This window comes from Talpa europaea (genome assembly GCF_964194135.1).
Source record: "Talpa europaea genome assembly, chromosome: 9".
NCBI classification, from domain to species: Eukaryota; Metazoa; Chordata; class Mammalia; order Eulipotyphla; family Talpidae; genus Talpa; species Talpa europaea.
Window position 1 is genome coordinate 91661283 of NC_140076.1, and position 24894 is coordinate 91686176.

Sequence of the window (24894 nt, forward strand, 5' to 3'; positions counted from 1 at the left end):
CTGCTGATCCCCAAACAACCTGAAATGAGAGCACGGGAATTAATGAGGCTCCTAACCCCTTGTGACATAGGCAAACCAGGCTTGTGCCAGGGAAGCAGCAAATTCCCTGCTGGTCTGTTCACAGGCTACCAGGGAGCAAACAAAACCCATGTCCCCTTTGAATGCAAAGCTGTCCTAATAAGGGAAAGGGTTTTATTTTTTAGATGAAGGCTTACTAAGTGACAGTGCACATTTTCATAATGCACCTGGAATAAACTTCAGCAAAGGTAAATGGCTCAATAGAGAACAATTAAGTGTCACATTGGATTCCATTGACTTCATCCCAGAGATGTAGCTGCTTTTCTGTGAAAGTTTTTTTTTTTTTTTTTAAAGAAAGAAGCAATCTCCTAGGAGTGACCCCTGATTTTAAAAAACAAACAAAAAAGGCAGAGAGATGAGAGGGATGCCTCTCACTACTCAATTCTGTGAGAGCCACGCTTTTTGGCTTCTGGAAAAACCAGGGACCTCTGTTTCTCCACTTCTTCAGGGAGATCATTCTTACTACTTTGCACAGATGATGGTGACTCCTAAGGCAGTTTGCTTTGAAATTTCTCAATAAACATGCTGTCTGAATGCCAAACAGAAGAGATAGTAGAATCACTGAAATCCAGGAGATAGGTTTAGAAAATGAGGAAGGGCCAAGGAAGCTTTCTGTAATGACTGAACAGTTGTTCTGCTAATTAGAAGAGGCAGGATGATATGAGCACAGGCAGCCTTTGCCAGAACACGTGGAAACAGAAACCAGACAGCACATTTCCTAGGTCTCTAAAAAAGCCAAGTGTCCCAAGCATGTGCTGTCGTGGTAGGATGTTCTCTGTGCATTCCAGGATGCTGACAATCCTTTAAAAATCCTTTTGGAGGTTGGCAGCCCTCCATGTAAGATTTCAGGGCGAAGCAGGGCAGCAACCTGATTGTCAAGGACCCTGCCCACTTTTGCTCTTGTTAGCACCTTCCTCGCTAAGCAATATCTAAAATCATATTTTACAATCGCATTAGTATAAAAACAAATATACTACTGTTGTAGGTTAAAAGGTTTTCTGCAAACTAAAAGCTTACTTTTTTCCTGCTTTTGGAAGAAATTAAGCCAGTTTCTTGGACCCTGCAAGTAGTATGGGCCCGCGTGACTGTGACTTCTTGCTGTGCATTATGCCATAACCTTGTTGAAACTGATTTCTCCTTTTGTTGCATTCCTTCAGGATCTAAAAAAGTGAATTTTGGTTTTTGAGATAAAAACCCCTTGTCATAAACATGGTTCCTTTATCTGATGAAAAGTACAACACAGTGACATAATACTAATTAATTTCTGTGGATTCAGAATTTGTAGTCACAATTTACATTGAGAAATAACTTGGTCCACATAAGCCACATTGTCCTATTTGTGTCCTGTTTGCTCTATTTCCCCCCTAACATTAGAGCCATTCCTTTTAAGAGCAGTGTTTATACATTGCATTTATTATTGTCTCAATTTTAGAAACTGAATATAGTCACCATAATTTAATTTTTTCCATGTGAATCAAGACAGCCCTAGTGAATAATGAGTTCAGCTTAACGTGTGTGCTGTAATAAATTTGTTCCCAGAAGTTTTAGAAGTCTATTAAATTTCAAGTAGTCCTTTAATTCTACTCTGCAATTGCACTAAACTGCCTGGTCTATGCATTTCTGTGTCTTTTGGGTATCAGCCTCATTCCCTCTACTTTCTCCTAACCCTCTGCCACCTCCATCCCATCTTCAATCCAAGCAGAATTCCTGAATACAAGTCCACCATGCATCTCCCCACCCCACCCGCTTGCTCTGTCTCCTGGCGTAGCACTATGAATGAGTCTTCTCTGCTCCAAACCTGGTGAAGACCCCGCTTTGCACAAGATCATACTCTCACTAGCCACTCAAGAATGTCACTCCAGGAATTTGCATCTTGCTCTCTCTCTCAAAGGACCCATTCTGTCATTCCCCATCCTCCATTCCACCCTGTCTTCCACCAGCCATGACGGCAGCCACATTCCTTTACTCTTATTGTAGTTCAACTCAGAAGAGGTGTCTATCTTCTTGCTACCAATTCCCCTCTCTCTTATTCTAAATACAACCCAATCACACTCTCACACATATCCCTCCAGGGTCACGTTATGACCATTTGCTACTTCATAATGGTCATTTTTCATCTTAATCACTTATCAGTAACATTTGAAACAGCTTGTCCGTGCTCTTCTGTTGACAGACTTTTTTATTTTTTTAAGATTTATTTATTTATACAAGCACTGGGTACAGTCAGAAGCGCGGGAGGGTGAGTGAATTCACCAGAGCCAGAGCGGGGAACAGAACAGACAGACTGATGAAATACACTGCTGAGGGGAGCTGCGTGCGGGCGCGGCAGGAGAGGTCTGCGTGCCATGTGGGACCCTCACTGGTGACCAGGGATCGAACTGGCACAGCAGAGGCTGCAGGCAGCTTTGCAGCCCAGTGCTCAACCGCTGCGCCACCAGGGGAGGCCCTCTGTTGATAGACTTCTTTATTAGATTCTATTTTACCCAAAAATTGTTATTTTCATCCTACTAGATGTTGTTTTTTATAACGCTTCCTCTTCCTTGCTCCTAACTCTTAATATAAAAGTGACTCAGTGTTCAATCCTTGATTTTTTATTTTTTCCTTTTCTATTTGCACTTACTCCACACTGCTGAGCTTGTTCAGTTCCATGGAGTTAAATGGCATCTATATGCCACCATCTCCCAAATCTATGTATGTTGTAGCTGACCTACCTCTTATTTTCACCAATCAGCATCTCCACCTATACACCCAGTACTTATTCCAAACTCAGATATCCAGGGCTGAAATCCTATTTTTTCCTACATTTGCATGTGCATGTGTGTAAGCTCATATGCCCCCCTACTGGCTGTCCTTGTTGCCTTCCCCATTGCAAATGATGGCAACTCTCTCCTTCCAGTTTTCAGTTCAAAATACAGATGTCACTTTTGATTTCTCTGTCTCCACATCCCATATGCAGTTCCCCAGTACTATATTTTAGAACAATTTCAAATTCACAAAAAAGTTAAATGTAAGGTGCAGAGATTTTCCATATATTCCCTCCCCCCTCCTCATGTTTAGTCCCCCTGTTACACACATCCCTTGCCAGAGTAATAAACATTAATTAAAACTGAGAAACTCAGTGGTCTATCATAATGACCCAAAGTCCATAGTTTACACTGCAGTTCTTGGTATTGTGCATTTTCTGAGGTTGGACAAATATACACTGATATGTACCATCAGTATGGTATCACAGACATTTGTATTGCCCTAAAATTTTTCTGATCTCCACCTATCTTTGACCCTTGACTATTGACTCCATAGTTTTCCCTTTTGCAGAATGTCATATAGTTGGAATCATACAATATATAGCCTTTTCAGATTGGCTTCTTTACTTGGTAATATACATGTAACTCTCTTCCATGTCTTCATGATTTCATAACTCATTTCTTTTTTGGTGCCAAAATATACTCCATTGTCTGGATATGACACAGTGTATTCACTGGCTGCATTTGCTTTTGCTTCATAATTTTATTACTGATTATCTAGCTTAAAGGAACCTGCATATTTAGTCATTTCTATATCCTTTAGCTCACAATATAAACATGAAAAAAATTGAATTATATGACTCCATAATAAAATTATGTCATCACAAATATTTTAAAGTATGAATAAAGGCAGACTGGTCCAAGTCTTCTGTTTAAAATTATTTTAATTTTGGGGCCTCACTGGTGGCACAAGGGGTTAAGCACTGCACTGTGAAGCAATCCGCAGCCTATGCAGCACGAGTTCGATCCCTGGCCAGCCAGGGAGCAACCCACATGGCGCAGCAGACCTTTTCTGTCTCGCCTGCTGCTCCCCTCAGCAGTGCATATCCGTCACTCTGCCTGTTCTGTTCCCTACTCTGTCTCTGGTGAATCCTGTCATCACCACCCTTACCCCCCGCATCTCTGGCCTGTAACCAACTCTTGTATGCATAAATAAATAAATCTTTAAAAAATAATAAAAATAAATAAGATTATTTTAATTTTTAGGAAAAAAACTTAAAGTCACAGGAAAGTATAGGGAGGATTCAATATTAATTATATATAGTTAACAATTGTTAATCTTTTGTCAAATTTGTTTCAGATCCTCCTTTTTTCCTCCTGAATTGCATTCTCCTCTCTGCATTTCCAAAAGTAGTTGCTGTATAATAGAAGTACTTGGTGTACTTGGCTCAAATTTTCCTGTTAGTATGTGTGTGAGAAAGTGTATGAGTGTATCATATATCTTATTATATATATATATATATATATATAAAACATAACATTTAATTTTTCTATTGTGCTTTTTTTAAATAAGATTTTTTTTTTTATTTATACATACAAGAACTGGGTGTAGGCAAGAGGTTTGGTTGGGGGTGGGTGGTGGTGGTGAGAAGATTCACCAAAGACAGAGTGGGAAGCATAACAGGCAGATCTACTGAAATACAGTGCTAAGGGGAGCTACAGCCAAGATAGGAGAGAGCTACTGTGCCACGTGGCTTAGCTCCCTGGCTGGGGATCATGTAGCAGTGGCTGGTGATAGCTTGATATTGCTGTGTCTTTAACCGCTGCACCATCAGGGAGGCCCCTATTGTGCTTTTGTGACTTGATTTGGGATTTTAATATTAATATCTATCCTGTTTAGGACCCAGGCTGTTACCTGGCAAATAAAATTGCCCTTGTATGGCAAACACTAGTCTATGTTATGGATTTGTATTTTTTTCTTGCCCTTTTCTCGTGAAACTTACTTCTTCCAAAAGTTAGCAATGTATCAGCTATATTACTTTATCCATATAACATTAGTGACAGTTTTGAATGGATATTATAAAGATCTTGGTTTTTAAAAAGCCACCTGTTGACCCTCTAGACATGCTGAGATCCCTGTGAATCTGTGACTCCACTGCAAATGAATGCATCCTTGATATGGTGAAAAAAAATGCTTGATAGACCCTTTGGCTGATGGCTTTGACCATATTGGGAATGATGTATTTTCATAAGTTATCTCTGGTATTGCTGAAAGTGATTAGCGATAGCATTACTCACACTATAAGCATCCCAGGGCTGATGGTGGAGTGTTTCTGCTATTGATGACTTAAGATTTTTTTTACCCCTTTGAGCAATCTTCTGCCTTCTATTCCTGAATTTCTTTTTAACTTTGAGTTTAAGTGACTCAACAATTCACTCTAAGCCAACAGCTGCCAGATGCTAAATGTAATTAAGGCTTTACATGTATTCGTAACCTGCGACATGTGTTTGGAACACAGGAAGCAAGGTGGGAAAGGAAGAAAAGGAAAACTCTTGACTCAGTTTCAATTATCCTCTCCCTGTTTAACAGATGCTAACAGGCATTAGGAAACTATAGTCTTCCCATTTTTCCCAAGTTCAATGGCTAGATGCTTAGCATGACTTTAGACAAGCATCTAAATTTTCACAGTAATTGTGAAATGATGAAACATTTGATTTAAAGGAGGTAAAGGAGTTAAAGGAATTGATATACAAGCACACATTTATCATTAGCATTGCTCCCAGGTATTTGTGGCCATAGTGTAGACTCTGAGTAGTTACCAAAGCAAAATATCAGCTGTACCTATATTCACTTGGTGTAGACTGTGATCTCTCTGTCTCAAACTGCAGACAAGTTCATTAACTATTGAGATGCATGGTACTCCTTCACTAAGTCAAAATGCTTTGGAAACATGAAGTGCATGGTACAGACAGGGACCTTCATTAGAGTAGCCGATGCAAATGTTATAAGCCTTTGCCAAAATTTCTGTTAATGTTGGTAGCTTCTCTACTGGCATAGCAAATATACTTTGTATTACTTTGAGAAAGTAGGATATTGCACTACTTAGTGGAATGAAAATTAAATATTTGTAAATATATGCAGCTTGACTGGAAAAATAATTCCTTTGTATAGAGGTAGACTAAATTTGACAATGGAATCATGCCCATCATTTAGTACTTTTACATTTACTTGAACATCATAATATAATATTGATTAATATTTATTGACTTCTTACTTTGTTCTGGAATGTTACATATTTATGTATTAATTTGTTGACACAGGGACCATGTGAAGCAAGTACTGTTATCTGTTTCTCCATTTCTCAGACGGGAACACTGAGACACATGAACACTAAATAACTTAATCAACATAGCAGCAGTATAGTTTTCAGAATAAATAATAGAAATCTCTAAGCAGCTAAAACAAAATAAAAACTAAAATTAACTAAAAAAAAAAACTTTCGGTTGAATTTTGAGCCTTATTGGAAGCAGTGACTGCTGTGAGAGCTGCAGTTGGGAGATCGGGCCTTAGACTTGGATCAGGGAGGAGAACATGAAACTGAGATTCCCACATTAAGCAGGGAACTTGAAAGAGCTATGTGGCTAGTAGTACCACATGGCCTGAAGAGAAGGAAATACAAATCTTTCAGGAGGCATAAATCCCCAATTTAAACCCCTGATTTTTCAAAATTTATATATTTAATGTCAGCTAAAATTATGTATACTTAAGTATGTAAGAAAACCAACTTTTTTGATTAAGAATGAACAAATCAGCAGTCAACTAGAAAAGCATTCGAATTTATCAGATATAGATTATTTGCTATGTATAATATGGAAATCAGCAAATGAGACTATAATAGAAAAACTGAATTGAAACACTGAAAAAACTCTAAGTTTTATAAGTGAATTACATAAATGAAATAAAAATAAGATCAGTATATACAGTCCATATGTGATCAGGTACAATTAAAGAGAGAACTAGTTGACTCAAAAAGTAATCAAAGAAATTAGCAGGAGACAACACACAATGAAAAGAGATTAAAAATATGATAGAGACATTACCAGAAAAAGAAAATTTCATAGTTTAATTAGAGAAGAGAGTAAAGGTATGGAAGTAAGTAAATATTTAAGAAGCAATGACAGCATTTTTTAAAGAAAATAAATTACAGGTATGGCATATGTCAAGATTAGAATTCTAAATAGACTGCTATAATATGTTTATATTGTAATTCCTAGAAACCAATACAAATTATATGAAAAGACAGCTGAAATGTCAACAGAAAAATTAAACTGGAATTAGAAAAAATTAAGCCAAGAGAAGACAGGTAAAGAAATCAGAAAAATAAAAAAAAATGGTGTAAAAACAGTAAAAATTAGTCTTTTTCCTGGTCTCTTATTTAGGTTTTCTAAATTATTGCTATGAGTGAGACCATCCAGTATTTTTCTTTTTCTTCCTGGCTTATTTCTCTGAGCATGATCCCTTCCAGCTCCATCAAAATCAACAAGCAACTATAAACCAGAGACACACTATGGTGGGGGGTGGGGGGGTATGATCAAAACAAGGAAACAAGGTGGGTGGGAATTTTATGGGGACCATAACCAAGATGAAAATGCATACATTGTGCAAAAATGAAAAATGGTGTAAAAATATATAAAATAAAATAAAAAATGCTCAAAAAAAAAACCCCAGTAAAAATGTAGCAAAATGGTGAACTTAAATTGAGCTATGTCAATAATTACAGGCTGCCACACCAATTAAAAGGCAAAGTTTGTAGGGGCCTCCCTAGTGGTGCAAGGGATTAATCACAGAACTATGAGGCTATCTGCGGCGTCTGTAGGACGATTTTCATCCCAGGCCGGCAAGGGAGATACCCACATAGCACAGTAGACCGCTCCTGTCTCGCCTGCTGCTCCCCTCAGCAGTGTTTTCAGTCAGTCTCTCTGTTCTGCTCTCCACTCTGTCTCTGGTGAATCCTCTCACCCTCCTGCACCTCTGGCCTGTACCCCTGTTCTTATATGCATAAATAAATAAATTTAAATAAAAATAAAAAAGGTGATGGTTATAAGATGCTTATATTAAGTCCCATCTATGTGCTGTCTAGGAGACATACCTTAAATACAAAGACACAGCAAAGTTGCAGGTAAAGGAATGGAAATAGGCCTATAGAGTGTCTTTGTTTATAATATTTTTTTTCCAAAGATTAATTTATACAAGCACTGGGTACAGCCTCAGCATTGGAGGGTGAGAGAATTCACCAGAGCCAGAGCAGGGAGCAGAACAGGCAGACAGACCAAAGACATTGCTGAGGGGAGCAGTGGGCGTGGCAGGAGAGGTCTGCGGGCCACATGGGACCCTCCAGTGGCCAGGGATCAAACCGGCGCTGCAGAGGCTGCAGGCAGCTTCAGCAGCCCAGCACTCAACCACTGCGCCACTGGGGAGGCCCCTGTTTATAGTAAACTTAAGAAGACTTGCATGACTATTTAATACCAGACAAAATAGACTTTAAGACCAGGAGTATTACCAGAGAAAGGTGAATTATTGATATTGTCACAAGGGTTAATTTGCACTAGATATAAAAGTGTATGTCTAATAACAGTTTCAGAAAGAAGATGAAGGAGGGGAAACGGTAGAAGAGGAGAAAAATAAATGAAAGTAAATGGGGAAAGGAACAAATTCATTACAGTTTAACCCTTTCCTCAGTAATTTACAGGACAATTGAACAAAAATATCAGTAAGTGTATAGAGAACATGGCTAGTCACCTAGACGTTACAAGTTTGCCTAGGCCACTATGCATGACTCTCATATATGGTCTGTTATTCAGTTCCTTATGTTATGTTCTGGGCGACAAAGTAAGTCTTTTTGAATTTCAAGAGGAATCACTAGAGAGTGATTCATACACCAAGTACTTAAGTGAGAAATTAATAAGAAATATAAGTAAGTTCCAAATATATGTAAATAAAATAATATAAGTAACCATGTATCAAAGAAGTATAAGAGAAATTAGAAAATACTTAGAATAGTGTGATGTCACCATATCCAAATTTGTGGGATGCAGCTAAAGAGAAAAGATTACAAGTGTGAATATTCAAGAAATATTCTTTTTTTATATCAGTGATCTTCATTTCTGCCTCAAGAACCTAGAAATGGATGAGCAAAAGAAACCCAAAGTGTGGAGACATAATAATCTAGATGAGAGCAATTTTAGAGAATAGGTAGTAAACTATAAAGGAAAAGATTAAAGCAAAAAGCTAGTCCTTTGAAAACACTAAAAAAATTGATAAACCCTTAGCTGGAATGATCAAGAAAAATCAGAGTACACAGACTTTCCAAATTAGAAATGAAAAAATGATATCATTATGTCCTACACATATTCAAAGATTGTCATAATCTGTGACAATTTAGATGATATGGACATGTTCCCTGTAAAATATAATTAATATAAATATATGTTCTCTGAAAAGTATTTATTAGTGATGGAGACAATGCATATCACTGATAAAATATTGAATCCATCCCAAAGCTTTAATAATTTTAAACATTCATATGCCTGTAATATAACCTTAAAAGAACATAAAGCAAATATTGATAAAACTCTGAGAAACAGCACTCATCATAGTAGGGATTTTCAACCTATAGCTGTAAATTATTGGTAAGATAAGCAAACAACAAATTAGTACCATGTAGAAAAATTAAATACAAAATGAATGATTTGCTTTGATTCACATTTATAGAATCTTACACTCAAGAATCAGGGAACCTATGTTTTCAAATACACATGAATTACTTAGAAAATTTAATAGACTATAAAACCGATTTCAAAATTGTTCAAAGAATTTGTAACAAAAATTATGTTCTTTATGCCCAATACATTTGGAAAGAAATGGAAATATGAAAATATTTAGATCTCTACAATAGTGAAGATGTTAGAATCAAAACATGTAAGATGCAATGAAATTGGTCCTTAGAGAGAAATCTATAATGCCTCTAATAAGGAAGAACGACTGGATGCCAGTAATATAAAGTATTAAATTATAAAGCTATGGCAAAGAACAACTGAATGAACTCAAAGGAAGGAAAAATACATAATTTGTATACCTAAGGGTAGAAATTTATGAACTAAAAAGCATATACAGGTAACAGAAATCAGAAAAGCAAACTTTTGTTTTTTTTAAAGACAAAAACAATGATTGATGAATCCCATCCAGTTAAAAGAGAGAAAGAAAAGAATATTGCAAGGGATGAAAGCAAAGATAACATTCTTTAGATCTGACAGAAATTTAAAAGGACTGAAAAATATGTGGATAGCTTTGTGCCAATCCACTTCAAAACTTAGGTGAATTGGACATATTCCTAGATAACTGTAGTGTCCCAAAGCCTTCAAAATAAACCCCAGATCATAACAGAATGTGTTCATTATATAATTGTGTATAAAAGTATGCTCATCTGTAAACTGGTGATGATCATAATCACTACATTTGCTGTGTGGTTATTCTGTGGCACAATATTCTAGGCACTTTTACCCGCCTTATTTATGTCCATTTTTAAAATGTAGTAAATGAAGACTGAGAAGAAATAATGAATTCTCAGAAAATATGCACAATGAGTATTTTTAAAACTATTACTACAAATATTTTATATGAAAAAATTCCCACCACCATGGGAATTATGTGCCTTATGCCCTTTTTATCCGTTTCTCTCCCCACTTTCTCTGAACCTTAGAAACCTTAGTCAAACTACTAGTGTCTGCTAGTTTATAATTATTTTGCTTTCGTCAGCTCATCTGCTTTGTATCCTTTATATTACTAATATATGTGATATCATCCAGTATTTGTCTTTATTTTTCTGACTTATGTCACTTCACTTTATTCTCTTGTGTTCCTTCCATTGTGCTGTAAATGTTGCATTTCATCTTTCTTTATAACTGAATAGTATCCTACTGTATTTATAAAATGGAGACTGACACTTTAACCCTAGACTGTGTAGTGACTACCTTATAGAACTGTTCTTGTAATTAGAAGACTGAATATAAAAACATTTAAGACGGTGACTGTCACATTATGATATCTTCAGTGAATGTAATAAGCTCATCTAGAAGCTATTCTCAGACAGGGACCTGCTGGACTCTTGCAGCCAACTCGCTCACATCCTTCTATTTTATTTTTCTGATTACAAACATTCAGAGTCAGAGTCTCACCTGGCAGATTGAGCATCTGCAATGCTTTCACATGGGGTAACTGATAAGTATGGTTTTTAATACTGGAATTGATTTTTAATCTTGTTGAAATTTTCATCAGCAGAAGAGAGTCTCCATTTAGCTAGGCTACTGGACATTTTGTTTCTATTTATAAATTGGCAGTCATTCAGCAGGAATTTTTGTTGTGGCTGCTTTAGGTTTCTCTAAATTGGTCTTTGTTCAGGTTGGAATGTGAAAATGCCACCATCTCAGAGGATAATGCCACATTCACCTTTCTCTTTGAAAGTTTTATAGCCTGCAGACAAATCTAGGCTCTTTGGCAGTTTCCCATCTGCACTAGCCATTTTTTTTTTCTTGATTTAGAATGAGTATATTTACATTGGAATGATTGTGTTTACGAATAGTGAAAGTTGTGACAGACATCAGACATTGGAGATTAATTTATCTAAAGGTTTAGGAATATCTAAATGTTAATGTTTTAGAGACTAAACCTAAAAGAAAATCATGACTCTTAAAAAGTGCATTTTGAAACTATAAATATTTGACTTAAATTTTTATGAATAATAATGCATGTACACCTACTCTGTAGTTTTAAGCCACAGGATTTGGGGTGAACAGTTTTGTCAACATATGAGAAAATATCTGAATGTGTAAAATCAGGTGAACTTTAGAAGGGCATTAACAGAGAGTTTATTGGAGAATTTTATTATACACAAGTATGTAACAGTGGAATTCTTAAGTAATTCATTTAGCAACTTTTAAAATTGTGATCATTGCCTTCACAAATAGGTAGATTTTAGATTTGTATGAAAATAACAGTCTAGATATTGTTGGTAATTGCTTTGAACTGACTGTTTCGTATTGTTCAAACATGTTTATAATCGATGAAAATTCAAATAGTTAGGCATTGATGTTAAATGTAAATGTACAATGAAGTGATATATTTTGATTACTTAAATAAAAATAAAACTTATGTTTTATCACTTGTCATAATTTTCAAAACTTTCTATTTTACAAAAGTTTAAGTCATCAGTTCAAATTAGCTAACTTATTAGGATGAAAAGAACTATAGTATTATAATTTATATCTTATTCTTAAATACCTGTAGAAAAATTTGGAGTGGATATTCATTCTGATCTTAAAATGTTAACATTTGCACAGGAAAAGTGACCTATTTTTATTTACAAGAGATTATCTTTGTCTTAGGATAAATGATTCTGGAAAAAGGCCACTTACAAAAGGAATTGATATTTAAAGAGAACCAATATTTCATACTAAATAATAAAAATAATTTATTGCGACTTTATCTTGAAAAAGTGAAATAGATTGTCAAGAGTATATTTTTATGTTAATGCAATTTATTATTCTAACTATGCTACAGCTATTCTAAATGATAAAAAATGACAATTTTTGCAGAGAGCATAGTGTATGTTTCATGGCAGAATTGTCTGACTGTAAGTATTATATCCTTCACTTTAGATTTGCATTTTGCAGCATGAACATCGAGGGTCATTTTTTGCAAAAATTATTTGATGGATTCATTAATTTTCCTAAGGGCCTCTCATTAACCTTTTATTTAAATAATTATGGTTCCTTATTCAAGATGAGATTTTCCTGGTTCTTCGTATGATGATTGATTTTTATTGTATGCTGACTGCTTGGAGTATTATATTTTACAAATCTGGTTCTTATTTAATTCTGCTGTTTTAGTAGGCTGCCTCTGACACCCAACCAATGGAAAGGGATGGGGTGGGGGGGCTACACAGAGGTGAAAGACCCAAGTTTTCACTTTGGCAAAACAGCAGGAATGGAGTGGGGGAATGCTGGGTTTGCACATTGCCCACAAGGATCATGCAGGTATCAACCCAGGGAGGAAGAGAGAAGGCACACACCTTCCAATCCTTTGGTAGTATTGAAATTACATTTAATAGTCAGTCCTGTGCATGGGCACAGAGGGTGAGACATGCATCAATACCCCTGGGCTGGGATGGGAGCCCAGGATCATGACCTCCAGTGACACCTTTGCATGGGAATTAGGGAAGACTTGTTTCCTCCACATGAGGATGGAAATTCTGGCCCTCCCCTGAGTCTGTTTTGATGCCACTCTGGTGTGTTTGTGGCAGTAGTGGAGGAGGGTCACTTGATACAACAGGGTTCACTTTGGCCTTATTTTGTCTACTCCCATTGGCATTCCAATTTGCAAATTTCTCCACCACCTGTTCTGGGATATATTAATTACACAGAAAACCCAAGGAACTCAGCATCATTTATTTCCTCAGGTTCTAGGACCTGATGAGGTGGGTGATTTTCTCAACCCCTTTAAGACTCTTTTATGTGTTTTTAATATATATTGCCCAGGACTGTTGCATGATCTAAAGTCAGAATCAGATTTTAAAGAATCCTTCATTGTGCCAACATCCACTTCTATTTTTATTTTCTCTATGAATGACTTAAGTCTGTTGGGCACTGGCTATTCTGTCACCTTGCTTGTTACCCTAGTGTTTCTATTATAGAATCACTTTTATTGACTTCATGGCAATATGTACCTTCGCAAGCTTTGCTAGTTAATCTCAATTTGACAAGACTCTACATTAGGTTATCTGCAACTAGCTGATGACATAGGAACATGGTGGTTTAAATGGGAATAGATAAAAGTAGTGAGGGGGGTGGGAATTAATTTCCTAAGTCATCATTAATGACCATTTTCATGGTCTGCGTCAACTTTTGCTGTTCTGTGTAAAATGTCTTCTCTGAAATGGAGAGGACTCACATAGTAAACATTTAGATTGTAAAAGTTCTCAATATTGTACTCCCCTTTTACTACAGTTAACTTTTATCTTCCTATCCTCATAGTAGAAAATATGTTCAAATGCTGACATTTTCAGTGCTATTTGTATTCCCTGGTATTACCATGACATGATAATTCTGACTTAGCGACATATGTGCTTCTCCTAGTTAAAGGTCATTTCAAAGTGTGAGAAGTTGGTAAAAACTTAGAAAATAAAGCCATGATCACAATGTGCTGACATACCATTCCTTAGAGTTGTGTCCTCTAGTAGACTTTGAAGCTCAAATGTTGGTATCTATTGCAAAATTCCCTTCTAAGAAGGTTATGGAAAGCAAGTGAATTATACACTGAGTTTATTATCAAGAAAGAAAATGATTTAAAGCAAATACAATTTTAAACAATTTAAATGGAGAAATTATTTTTAAGACTGTTTCACTATTCCAATCATCTAATACTTTTTGGACATTAGCTTTCTTTTCCAACACCTTAAATTACACTGTTTCCATGTGGTAGATGTGATAGACTTTGTGTAATTATTCATCTATAAAAATATTGAGTCTGATCTTGACAATATAATATGATACCACATTGAACATTTTATTGGGAACAACCATAAAACACCCATTTTGAACAAAACAAGTTGACACAGCATCCACATCTCCTTTCATCAGTGACATGCAGGATGGAGGCAGATAGAGTGAACAGATGTTCTATGAATACTGAAATACTGTGTCTTTTTCTAGAAGATAGTAAAGAAGGAATACAATTTTGACTGATTTCCACTAGAAACCTTAGCTTAGAGAATCACAAAATGATTAGTTTTCTCTTCCATTCAAAGCTGTAGTGGGACTTCAGAAAGACTTAGTTATGCAAGGTGAATTAGAACAAAATCAATCTTCCATCCATGAGCAAAATACATGTAAAATAATAAGTTCACAAAGTATAATATTTCCTTCATACAATTTGCATTCTGAGCAGAAGAGTGTAACATGGGACTTCATGTTCTAAGACAAAATAATAAAAAAAAATTGTCTGGAATAAATTTATATGGAGGGACTTTTGGAAAACTGATAAGGGCAAACAGAAGCGGGCTTGCTAACTTCTCCATGGAGCAAACTCTCAGCCACTCAAAGTACTAAGCTAGGTGCATGTCTGGTGGGGAAGATGTGGAAGGATGAAGTTTGGACTACATAATGACATTTTATGGCTCCCTATCCTTTTCCATATCACATTTATCACTGTGTAGATTGTACATTTTTGATGTATTCTTTGATTAATGTCTCTTCCCCGATTAGACCGTAAATGTCACAGACTGGATTTTTATAATCTTCACTGTGATATCCCCAATGTCTAGCACAGCATTAGGAACAATAAATATTTGTTGAATGACTTAATAAATGATAGACCTGCTTTTCCTCTCTACCACATGTATGGCTCACCAGCTTCATGAGTAAAGCTGTGGGACTCTGTCCCATGTACTTAGAATGGAATTCTATTCTTTTCAGTTCGTTCAGAGCGGGGAGTGGCAAACTAGGAATAGTGGCAACTAATGACATTGGGGAAGTATAGTCCTAGGGAAGATGAAGATGATGAGTTTAGAAGATACTATTTTTAAGGAAGCAGTTCTGCTTTTAGAGAAAATTTTACCGTTCTGTCAGCAATATAAATTTGGTCATTTACCTTTTCCTGGTAAATTCAGCACAGAACTTTCACTTTTCTTTATAATGCTGCTCAGTTGTGGGTTGGGGCTATAACCTTGAAGTTGAAATTCTGGCGATACACTTTCTTTTTCTTTTCTAACATTTGTGATTACTTTAGAAATATCTGCGAATATTTTCTGATCCATGATGATCTCAAGTTTGTTTTCACAGAAAAATATAGTACTTTAATTTCTTAGTGTCAATTAAATTTGATGATCAAAGAATAGACACCATATTCATTCTCTGGTTTCAGTATCCTAGGCTTACTATTACTTCTAGTACCCAGATTGAAAAGCACATAGGCTCCTCTGAAAAGTGAGGTTTCCTTTCCTCACACAGCTGTTTTCTTTTTTCCTGAGGAGATCTTTGAAGCTAGCTGACGATAATGAGATGTGGGAAAACCAGCAGCAAAGTTGCCTTAGTACGTGCACACTTCATTTCAAATGGAATCACACAGCTGAAAAATTCCCACGTGTGGAATAAACACATGTATGTTTGGGTTGTTTTCAAAGAGACAAGAGGTGAGAATGTTAAAATAGTAAATGACTTCTTCCAATTACTTAAGAATAAGAAAAGCAACAATAGAACAGTATTGCAGATCTATACTTGTATATAAATTCAATAGCTTTCATTGTATGGACAACCGGACCTGGAATGTACATTAGTGTACAATTATGAGGCAATACCTATTTACCAAGGGTGCAAATTGGAACAGAGTTCACTGGGCAGAGAGTTCCAGGCACTGTGATAAAGTGTGCCCGGGGAATAAACAACACTTAGAATGGTGCTGATGGTAGTGAGGTTGCCCCTCTTCCCTGCATAGGTAGCAGGGAATCACCCCATACCCACAGGAATTTTTGCTTCGGTTAGTTCTTCAATGAATAGGTTTCATTCTGCAGAGACAATTATGTATAGAATTGGGTTTGATTCCATTTGCACCACCAAATAAGGCAGGGGAAGTTTAATGTGCAGTGAAGAGAGGAAAGTAAAACCTCAGAATAAAAATACATGTGTCTATTACAAATTAAAGTCACACCTGGTTAGCACAAGCTGTTGTTCCGTTGCTTTTTAAAATAAAAGTTGAGAAATGACATCATGGATACAGACTATCATAGAGCGATAATTTATATCATGAGTTTGGAAACATGAGTGATAGGGAATGTCCCTTGTGTAATCAATATACATAGAGTGGGTAAACCCCAGGCTTTGGTGTTATTTATAAGGCTTTCTTCACTTACAGCAAGCAGTACATTTCTTCAATGCATTTTTTTCACTGTCCATAAATTGGTTAAAGACCAAAAAAAAAAAAAAAATCAGCTGTGTATGTCAGTAAATAGAGTGGCCCACACAATTCCATCTAATTTTCATTGAAACCTTAAAATGTCTTTTAAGAAGCTAAATAGTAAAGCACACAAATGGAGCATTCACTGTGCAAAAACGTTGCCAGTCGAATTTTGATTGAGCTCACTTGACACTGTAGAAAGAGCACAGGCTTGGTGTCTGCAGATTAGAGGTGAATTCTGGATCTGCCACTTGCCAAGGAAACGTATTGAGCCTCTCTGTAAAGTGGCCAACACCTAAACTGCAGGGCTATTATGAGATTTAAATGAGATAAAGCCCATAAAGTGCTTGGCCCAGTGCCTGACACATGGTAGTGTGAGTATTCAATAGATGCCGATTCTCTTCTGCTTCCCATCAGGCCACATGCCCACACCTGCATAGACCTATGTGTACACACGGGCTTTCTATAGGTGAATCCTAGTGGTGGTTTTAAATGGTGCTAGCAAGGAGAAAATGTTTCATATCGCTTACACTTACAAAAGGACTGATTGTTCATCCCTGAATACTGATCTAAATAACATACAGCATATTTATCTTCATTAAAAAACATGCAAAAAGCAAAACCAGAAAACAAAAAGCAATAGTTTAGTTAGTTTGGTGAAGATACACCATGGTTCTGAAAGGGATTTAAAAGATCAATACCCAGATTTTATTAATGAGAAAACATGGACTTGAGAAATCAAGAGACTTGCCACAGTAAGACTTACCAGTGGGAAGCTGACACTTTCTCTGGTCACTGCTCACATTGAGTGAAGGATTAAGCTGCTGTGCAAGAAAGGTCAGGAACCAGATTGGGGTTTCCTACAATCTAGATGTGTGGCCTTGGGTAACTCTTTTTGTTCTCTGTTCCTGAGTTTCCTGATCTTTAAAACGATGGAATAATATCTTCAAAAAGTGGTAAAATTTTGAAACATGAAAGAAAGCCACAAAATAAAAGATGCCTCAAGCAAAGTCAATGCTTGGTATCTATCTGTTAGTGATTATCCTGAGTTCAACATTTCTAAATTTATTTGGTGCTACTTAGACACTAGCAGTAAATTCTTTAAAATCTTGAAATCTGAACTCTCTGACCCAGGATTAAAACCCATCTTAGATGTTTGTTTATTTATTTATTTTGTTAGATATTGGCCTCACATACACCCCACTATCCTAAATACTCTTGCCCAGGAACTGGACACCATAGCAAATCCAATATACTTTTTGGCATGGGAAACTTGTCTGTCTCTTTTTGTAAGGATACGTTTTAACTTTGTAAAGTAGCTCACAAATTATAATCGGTCTGCCTGTTGCTGTCCCCCTAGGAACTAACTTCACCCTAGCGGAACTGGGGATCTGTGAGCCCTCCCCTCACCGAAGTGGCTACTGTTCCGACATGGGGATCCTTCACCAGGGCTACTCACTGAGCACAGGCTCCGATGCCGACTCCGACACAGAGGGAGGGATGTCTCCAGAACACGCCATCCGTCTCTGGGGGAGAGGGATAAAATCCAGGCGCAGTTCCGGTCTGTCCAGTCGTGAAAACTCAGCCCTTACCTTGACCGATTCCGACAACGAAAATAAGTCAGACGATGAGAACGGTAGGCCTGTTCTTAAATGCCTTTTCATGTTTGGGGGACTGCAGCATGTGGGCTGAGGATGTTTGTTTTTATTTTTATTTTGTTTTTTGTTTTTTTTTTTTACAAAGAGGCGTATCAAACCATTCACTTTCTTTTAAATCAATCTCATCTACCTAGTCTGAGCTGGGTGATGTAAACTAGCACAGCTCAAGCACATGAGGAATGAGGAGAGAATTTTAAAATCGCATTTGGATGTTAACACTGAATTCAGGTATAGCCAGTTGGTCTTATTAGCAAGTAAATTACATTGCAAAAGAGGCAACTTGATAAACTATGACCTATACCTAGAAAATGTCCTCTCTCCACAAGTTTTGAGGTCTTTGTATTGATTTCCCCTTCCCAGTAAATGGCAACCTGGGTTATTTTTTTTCATGAAGATCTCTTAAGAATACTACCTTATCTTAGACTTTCATTTCCAGGCAGCAATGCCTCATATCCGTATTGAAGATCACACTTGGAACAGATGCTCTGGAGTTTAATAATGACAAATAGGAAGAGACTTGTCTTCAAAAAAATATTCTCTTCTATGTTTACTTTTCTCCTTGGTACCTTTGTAGGTTAATGGCTCCCCACATCTTCTATCAGAAATCACTATTGCTTATCCATCAGCTTTGTAGATGGGTTTTAATGAAACTTTGAAAATTAAATGCTTCCGATCATTAAACAGTAAATATAGAGAAGCCTGAACAAGTCATTTAAAGAGATAAGGTGCTTATTTGTGGATTTCTTAGCAACTCAGAACTGTGTGTAGTCAGAAACATTTTCTAAAAGATAAACTGCATTAGGTACAGTTGGTTTCTGAAGAAAACATCAAATGCTGTGTAGTTTGTTATGAATATATTGTGTGTTTGCTAAAAGAATTACCATTAAAATGTTTACAAATAGATCAGTTAAGAATGCTTGTAAGAAATATTATAAACTCCTACTAGAATAGCTTTAAGTATTTTCTCACATTTGAAAAAAAGAAAATGATTTACAGGCAGGCAGTTTGTTGTGAATGCAACAGAAAGCTAAATACCATTGAATCTCAAAATGGGGCTGAAAATACATCATTTCTTGGGTAAGTTGCATATATTCAACAAGATGTCACTTTGTTGCATTTCAATTTATGGTTAATTCTGAAATAATGTATGCTCCGGTGGGGACAAGGGGATGTGTCTCACTTATGGCTCTGTTCATGTAGCTAATCAAGGTGTACTCTTGAGGCAAAAAAACTGCACTTGACTCCTTTTAAATTTTAACAAAATTCTGACACTTGGCACAATCCACACTCTGAGTTGCTTATTTGATAGCAAATTACTTTGAGAAGTTTTCATAAAGGCATCCATTTACGCATGTACTTTTTCAACTTCAGTGTGTAGCAGCTACTCTTTAAATGGAGGCAGTTTGATTACCTAATAAATAAAACCGCTCGTAATCCAAGAACGTAGGGCACATGTTAATGAAGGTATTTTAGCAAATCTGCCATGGTTGCTATTCTCACTGGTCTCATGGGAACCATCCATAAAGAATTATTTATACCTATTATAGAATCCGTACCTTTTCTCTTTTAAAGCTGAATACATCTTAAAAACTCAAATAATAAGGAAAGTTTTCCCAGTGAAGCAAAGGGAACACAAACCACTTGCTTTGAATTTACCTGGAAATGTTATAGATAGGAGGATTTTTTAAGTAATGAGGTCTTTTTTCCCCCCAGTATTATCAGAAACATCATATTTGAATGATTTTCACTTTGGGGGAGTCCACATAAATACTGTGGTGTGTCCAGATAGGAAATAAACAGTCTCTACTCCCCACCACCATAATGTCAGTTATAATGTAGTCAGAATTGCATAAAGAAAAAATATGAAGTACTAAGCGACTCTGGTGTGTCAGGCAAAGCACAGGGGAACTACTGAGGCTCAGGTTGAAGCTTAGGTGATAGACAATCGTTTCAAAATACACAGATAGAATATATTTCCTCTTCTCTTTATAAAATTGTTTCTGTATTTCATGTATTCAAAATATATAATGCATGTGCTGCTCTCATTTGAGGCTGGAAGTAAAAATAAGAAATTTTACACATCACATCATATAAACTCTTTAAGCAAATAAGGAGTGAGGGACAGACACTCTGCAGGCTGAGGTGTTAACTTCCGTAAACTTCTTGTTCTTTCTCTTTGACAAATTCTGTTTAGCTCGCAAAGAAATCAATGCTTTTTCACATCACTGATTTTATGAAGTTTGGGAATGTATTATCATATAGATTGACAGTTGCCCCATGGTTCCACACCACAGCATGGACACTTACAAAACCATCATTAATTTCTCACACTTGTACCCCGCAATGGCTTCTTCCGTAATAAACACTGTGTCCTTCAGAATGGAATCAATAACCTTTTAGGTATGCCTCTCTTGAAGAGGAAGTAACAAGAATCCATACTTTGAGAAAGAAGCTCTACAATTCCATTTTAGGTTGGAAGAATATGTGTTCATAAAGTGAATATTTTCTTTGGATCCCATGTGTTTTATTTTTTAATTTTTTTATGATGGAATTATGAGGTCCATGGATTTTTATGGTGTTTATTTAAAATCACCATTAATAAATCCTGATTGTTTTATTTTACTTAGTTAGGAAGTGAAGACAGATATCAAAAACGGCTTCTGTTTCTATGGTAGGAATCGTGTGTGTCCACCCTTTAAGCTTATGTCAGAAAATCCCTGATTTGCCACCAGTAATTCCTTCATGCTGGACTTGTGAGTCTCATCTTACTGAATGCATTGATGAAATTTTCCTTTTTATATTTTCATCCTGCAGTGTAGAATGTTCTGATATATCACCACTCACAGTTCTGTGTCGCACACTCACCGTCTGGTCACTAAGTGAACATGGTGCTCATTTGGGTTGCTTTAAATAGATAAATAGATAAAACTCTCAGGGTCAGATCATTTTATCAGGTGCTTTGATTCCATCATTAAATGTATAATGGCTTGGTTAGAAATGGCAATGGTTTTTGAGAACAGGAGGGCCAAGTTTTGGCCACTGTGAGATTTGACCAATGCATCTTTAGACAGGTCTTTCCCAGTGACTTTACATTAGAATCATCTTCTCCACTTTTTTTGAGGGGGTAATAAACATCCCACTTAAAATATGTTCTCTCTAAGGCCCTTTGTATCTCCTGAGTTATGGAGAAAATGGGGCAGTCACTAATACACAGAATTACTAATTGTCTCTTTAAAAATGCGGAATAGCACACACTGTAAAAAATATGGTCTATGTACTCTTGATTTCCTCAGGCGGTTTCTTCACCTTGGGGACTTAAAATAACTTTTTTTTTTTCCCCAGCATAATTCTAGTTTCAGTTATTTTATTGGAAATACAGAAAGAAAAAAGACAAAGAAAAGAAATTAAGCTTGGCCAAGAGATAGGAAGCCAAAAATTCAGAAAGCTGAATCTGATTTTTGTCAAAGCTTTAAGAAAATTAACCTCCTTTGCCCTCTCCATTTCCACTTCAAGTAAATAAGGGCACTGTTCATTTTCATCTGTTGTCAATTGGGAAATTTATAATTCTCTTAATGTATTTTGAGGTTGAAAATATAAATGTTAGGTTAATTCTATTGAATTTCACAAAATGCATTTATAAGACAAGTTGGCTCTCAACAGAGTGAATCTGTGTAAAGTGTGTTTGTGGAACACAGATTCCATTCTATTCAATTGTGAGTCCTCCTGGCACTGGCAGGAGGGCTTTCTGTGTCCCCAGGAGGGCTGGGACACACCAGGGTTCTTGCTGCATATTCATTGACACTTGACAAATGAACTCCAAGAGGGGGAAGGGCTTCCCTTGGTCCAGGGGCCAGGTCTCTAGGGTGTTGCCAACCACACTGCATTCATCTGTCACATGAGGTGAGTTTCTAGAGTTATTCAACTTTCTCCTCAAAAAGCCAGCTCCTCAGTCATGGCTCCATTTGAGTGCCAAGTAAGTAAGCACATGCAGACTGCTGTGGCTTTGCTCCTGCACCACTCTATTACATACTCTCAAATTTGTGTTTCCTAATCCACTCCACTCCTTTCGCCTCTCCCATCCCACATATGAAGATTACAGGGAATGCCTACAGCAGATATATAAAGCTTGCTGAAAGTACAGGACAATTACAGCTAAGGGCTCATAATTTTGCTCTTCACAAAAGCAAAAAGCCAGTGTAAGAAGAGTAAAAGAAGTAGCTACATATTTGACTGTACTTCTGATGTTGATTCAGGGATGATTTCTTTTCTGGTCAAGTTTTATGGGAAAAACATCCATGGAATCTAAAGAAAATGTTGTATGATGTCCTTTAAAAACAATGAGTGAAAACAAAATTTAAATGCATTTAGATGACAATTACTTCAAGCTGTGTTTTTAAATTTTGTTTACATTCAGAAATTTCAAAGAGTTAAATTTATAAGAAAAGAACATGGAATGAATTATCATGGCTGGGAACGATCCATTAAAAGACTTGAACATGTGTCACCAGGTCTCAATTTTGTTTATCCTTTAATGAAGAATGATTTGTTCTTCATAATGTAATAGGGTGGTCCCCAGGAAAGGGGGAGGTTTTAGGTTCCCTGCCCCACCCAAAGTTACCCATCCCCTCGTGGGTAAAACTCCATCTATAACAGATTTGGTGCCCAATGTGGGGCAGGGAACCTGAAACCTCCCCCTTTCCTGGGGACCACCCTATTACAATAACTTGTTCAGTTTTCTTAAGATCCAGATATTAGAGCACCATATTTTACCCAGCTTATCAGTGGGAATCTTAAATGTATATTATGGCAGTGCTAAAATGCAGCTGAATATAATAGAGCCAGAGGGACAATTTAGGAATATCACATGGGCCCGTGGCATGCTACATAAGTGAAAGGATTGATGTTTTACAAACAGACCATCTGTGAGATGGTGGAGATTTATGTTTTTAGCAAATAAAGCACTGCATGAGTTACTTTTAAGTCAAACAGAGTACTTGAAGGGGTATAAGAGTGCTTGATTTCAGTACTACATGTTCCAGATTATAAACTTTAGTGGCATGGTTTTTAGTTATTTATATATTTCTTTCTCTCCTTTGGAGGTTTCTTTCATGTTTGCTAATGCTCCCAGGGGCTATCAAGCAATGGCTCCATTCAATAAGTACAATAAATAAAATGAAGCACTAAGCCTTACTTTTGGCAAGGACTGCCTGATTATTACACGTGTAATCTCCAGGCCTTCGGGGAGACATTGGGCTTGGTGGATAATCATGTGGTTTTAAGCTGCTGAGTTCCTGATATCTGCACTTTCTCTCCAGTTAAGTAGCAAAGGCAGTAAAAGAGTGAGAGGCAACACATTTTTGCCAGTTCACAACTGGAAGCCTCTTCAGTCAGAAAACTCTTAACTTTTGTTCACTCATTGTTCAGTCACTCTCTACTTTAGTTGTTGTTTGTCAAGCATAATATTAAATTTATATTTCTGGGAGAGATGAAACCAAGTATTAGGGTCATAAATAAAATGTGTTAATGCTAAGGAAGTTGATAGTATAAATTTTTGCAGACAATGCAATCAGAATGAATTTGCACAGACAATAATACCAGACTAAAAAGAGTTTGAGAAACACCTCTGAAAAATAATGAGACATTTCAATTTCCCATTCTGAAACTGGGAAATAGTGAGGGGGGGGATTTTTCAATTGATAGATTGGTCAGTGATGTAGAAATCACAGGTACGTAGGGAAGATTTTCATATTAACTTCATTTTTCTTTGTAAATTTTGGCTTCCATGGTAATGGGAAAGATCCAGTAACTCTTGTCCAGGATTTCTCTGGACAAATAGGGAGAAAAGCCAGACCCATCGGTCCTCAGGGGACCTACATACCTCCAATTTACCCAGGCTTCCTCCAGACTGCCCTGCTCAGTTATGGGGGGAGTGGGCTTTGCCTCTTTATGAGTTTACTACAGTTCCCAACATTGATGTGTGTACTTCAGAGGTACTAAAAATGGCAGACCAAGCTAGATAACATCAATTTTGGCATAATTTAATCAGTGTTTATAATACTGTTTCTTTTTTGTAAGTTGAGCTCATCTATAAAATGGATTTAAATTGGCTACATGAAAATTTTTAATTTTAAGACATTCAGGTGACATTAACTCAACTGAAAATCAGTTTCATTAGGGTAGAATCTTAAGAAATAGATGGAGGGAAAACTGATTTTTAAAACCTTAGCCACTTTAACTGGTGAAGCAAAACCCCAAGGCTTTTCAGGAGGCAGCCATTTAAAGAGGAAAAAAATGAATTCCTACTATTTATGTTCAGTTTTGATCAGGCAATGGTTCATGGAATCTATTATAGTAAAGTGGAAGATGATAAAGCAAAGACTAGATGAGGAAAGTGGAGTGGTAGATGAAG

The 24894-nt window shown here is 36.6% G+C and overlaps 1 protein-coding gene across 4 annotated transcripts in view; it reads left to right on the forward strand.

Annotated features, from left to right (window-relative positions):
- The window catches only part of TENM2 (teneurin transmembrane protein 2), a gene marked incomplete at its 5' end in the record, with an annotated part of 889116 nt that overhangs the window by 58994 nt on the left and 805228 nt on the right, over nt 1-24894 (forward strand). For all 4 annotated transcript variants that reach the window (XM_084243831.1, XM_084243832.1, XM_084243833.1 and 1 more), the window contains one exon: nt 18188-18463. In XM_084243831.1, the coding sequence (XP_084099957.1) occupies nt 18188-18463 (276 nt within the window). The remainder of the gene's footprint in view (nt 1-18187; nt 18464-24894) is intronic.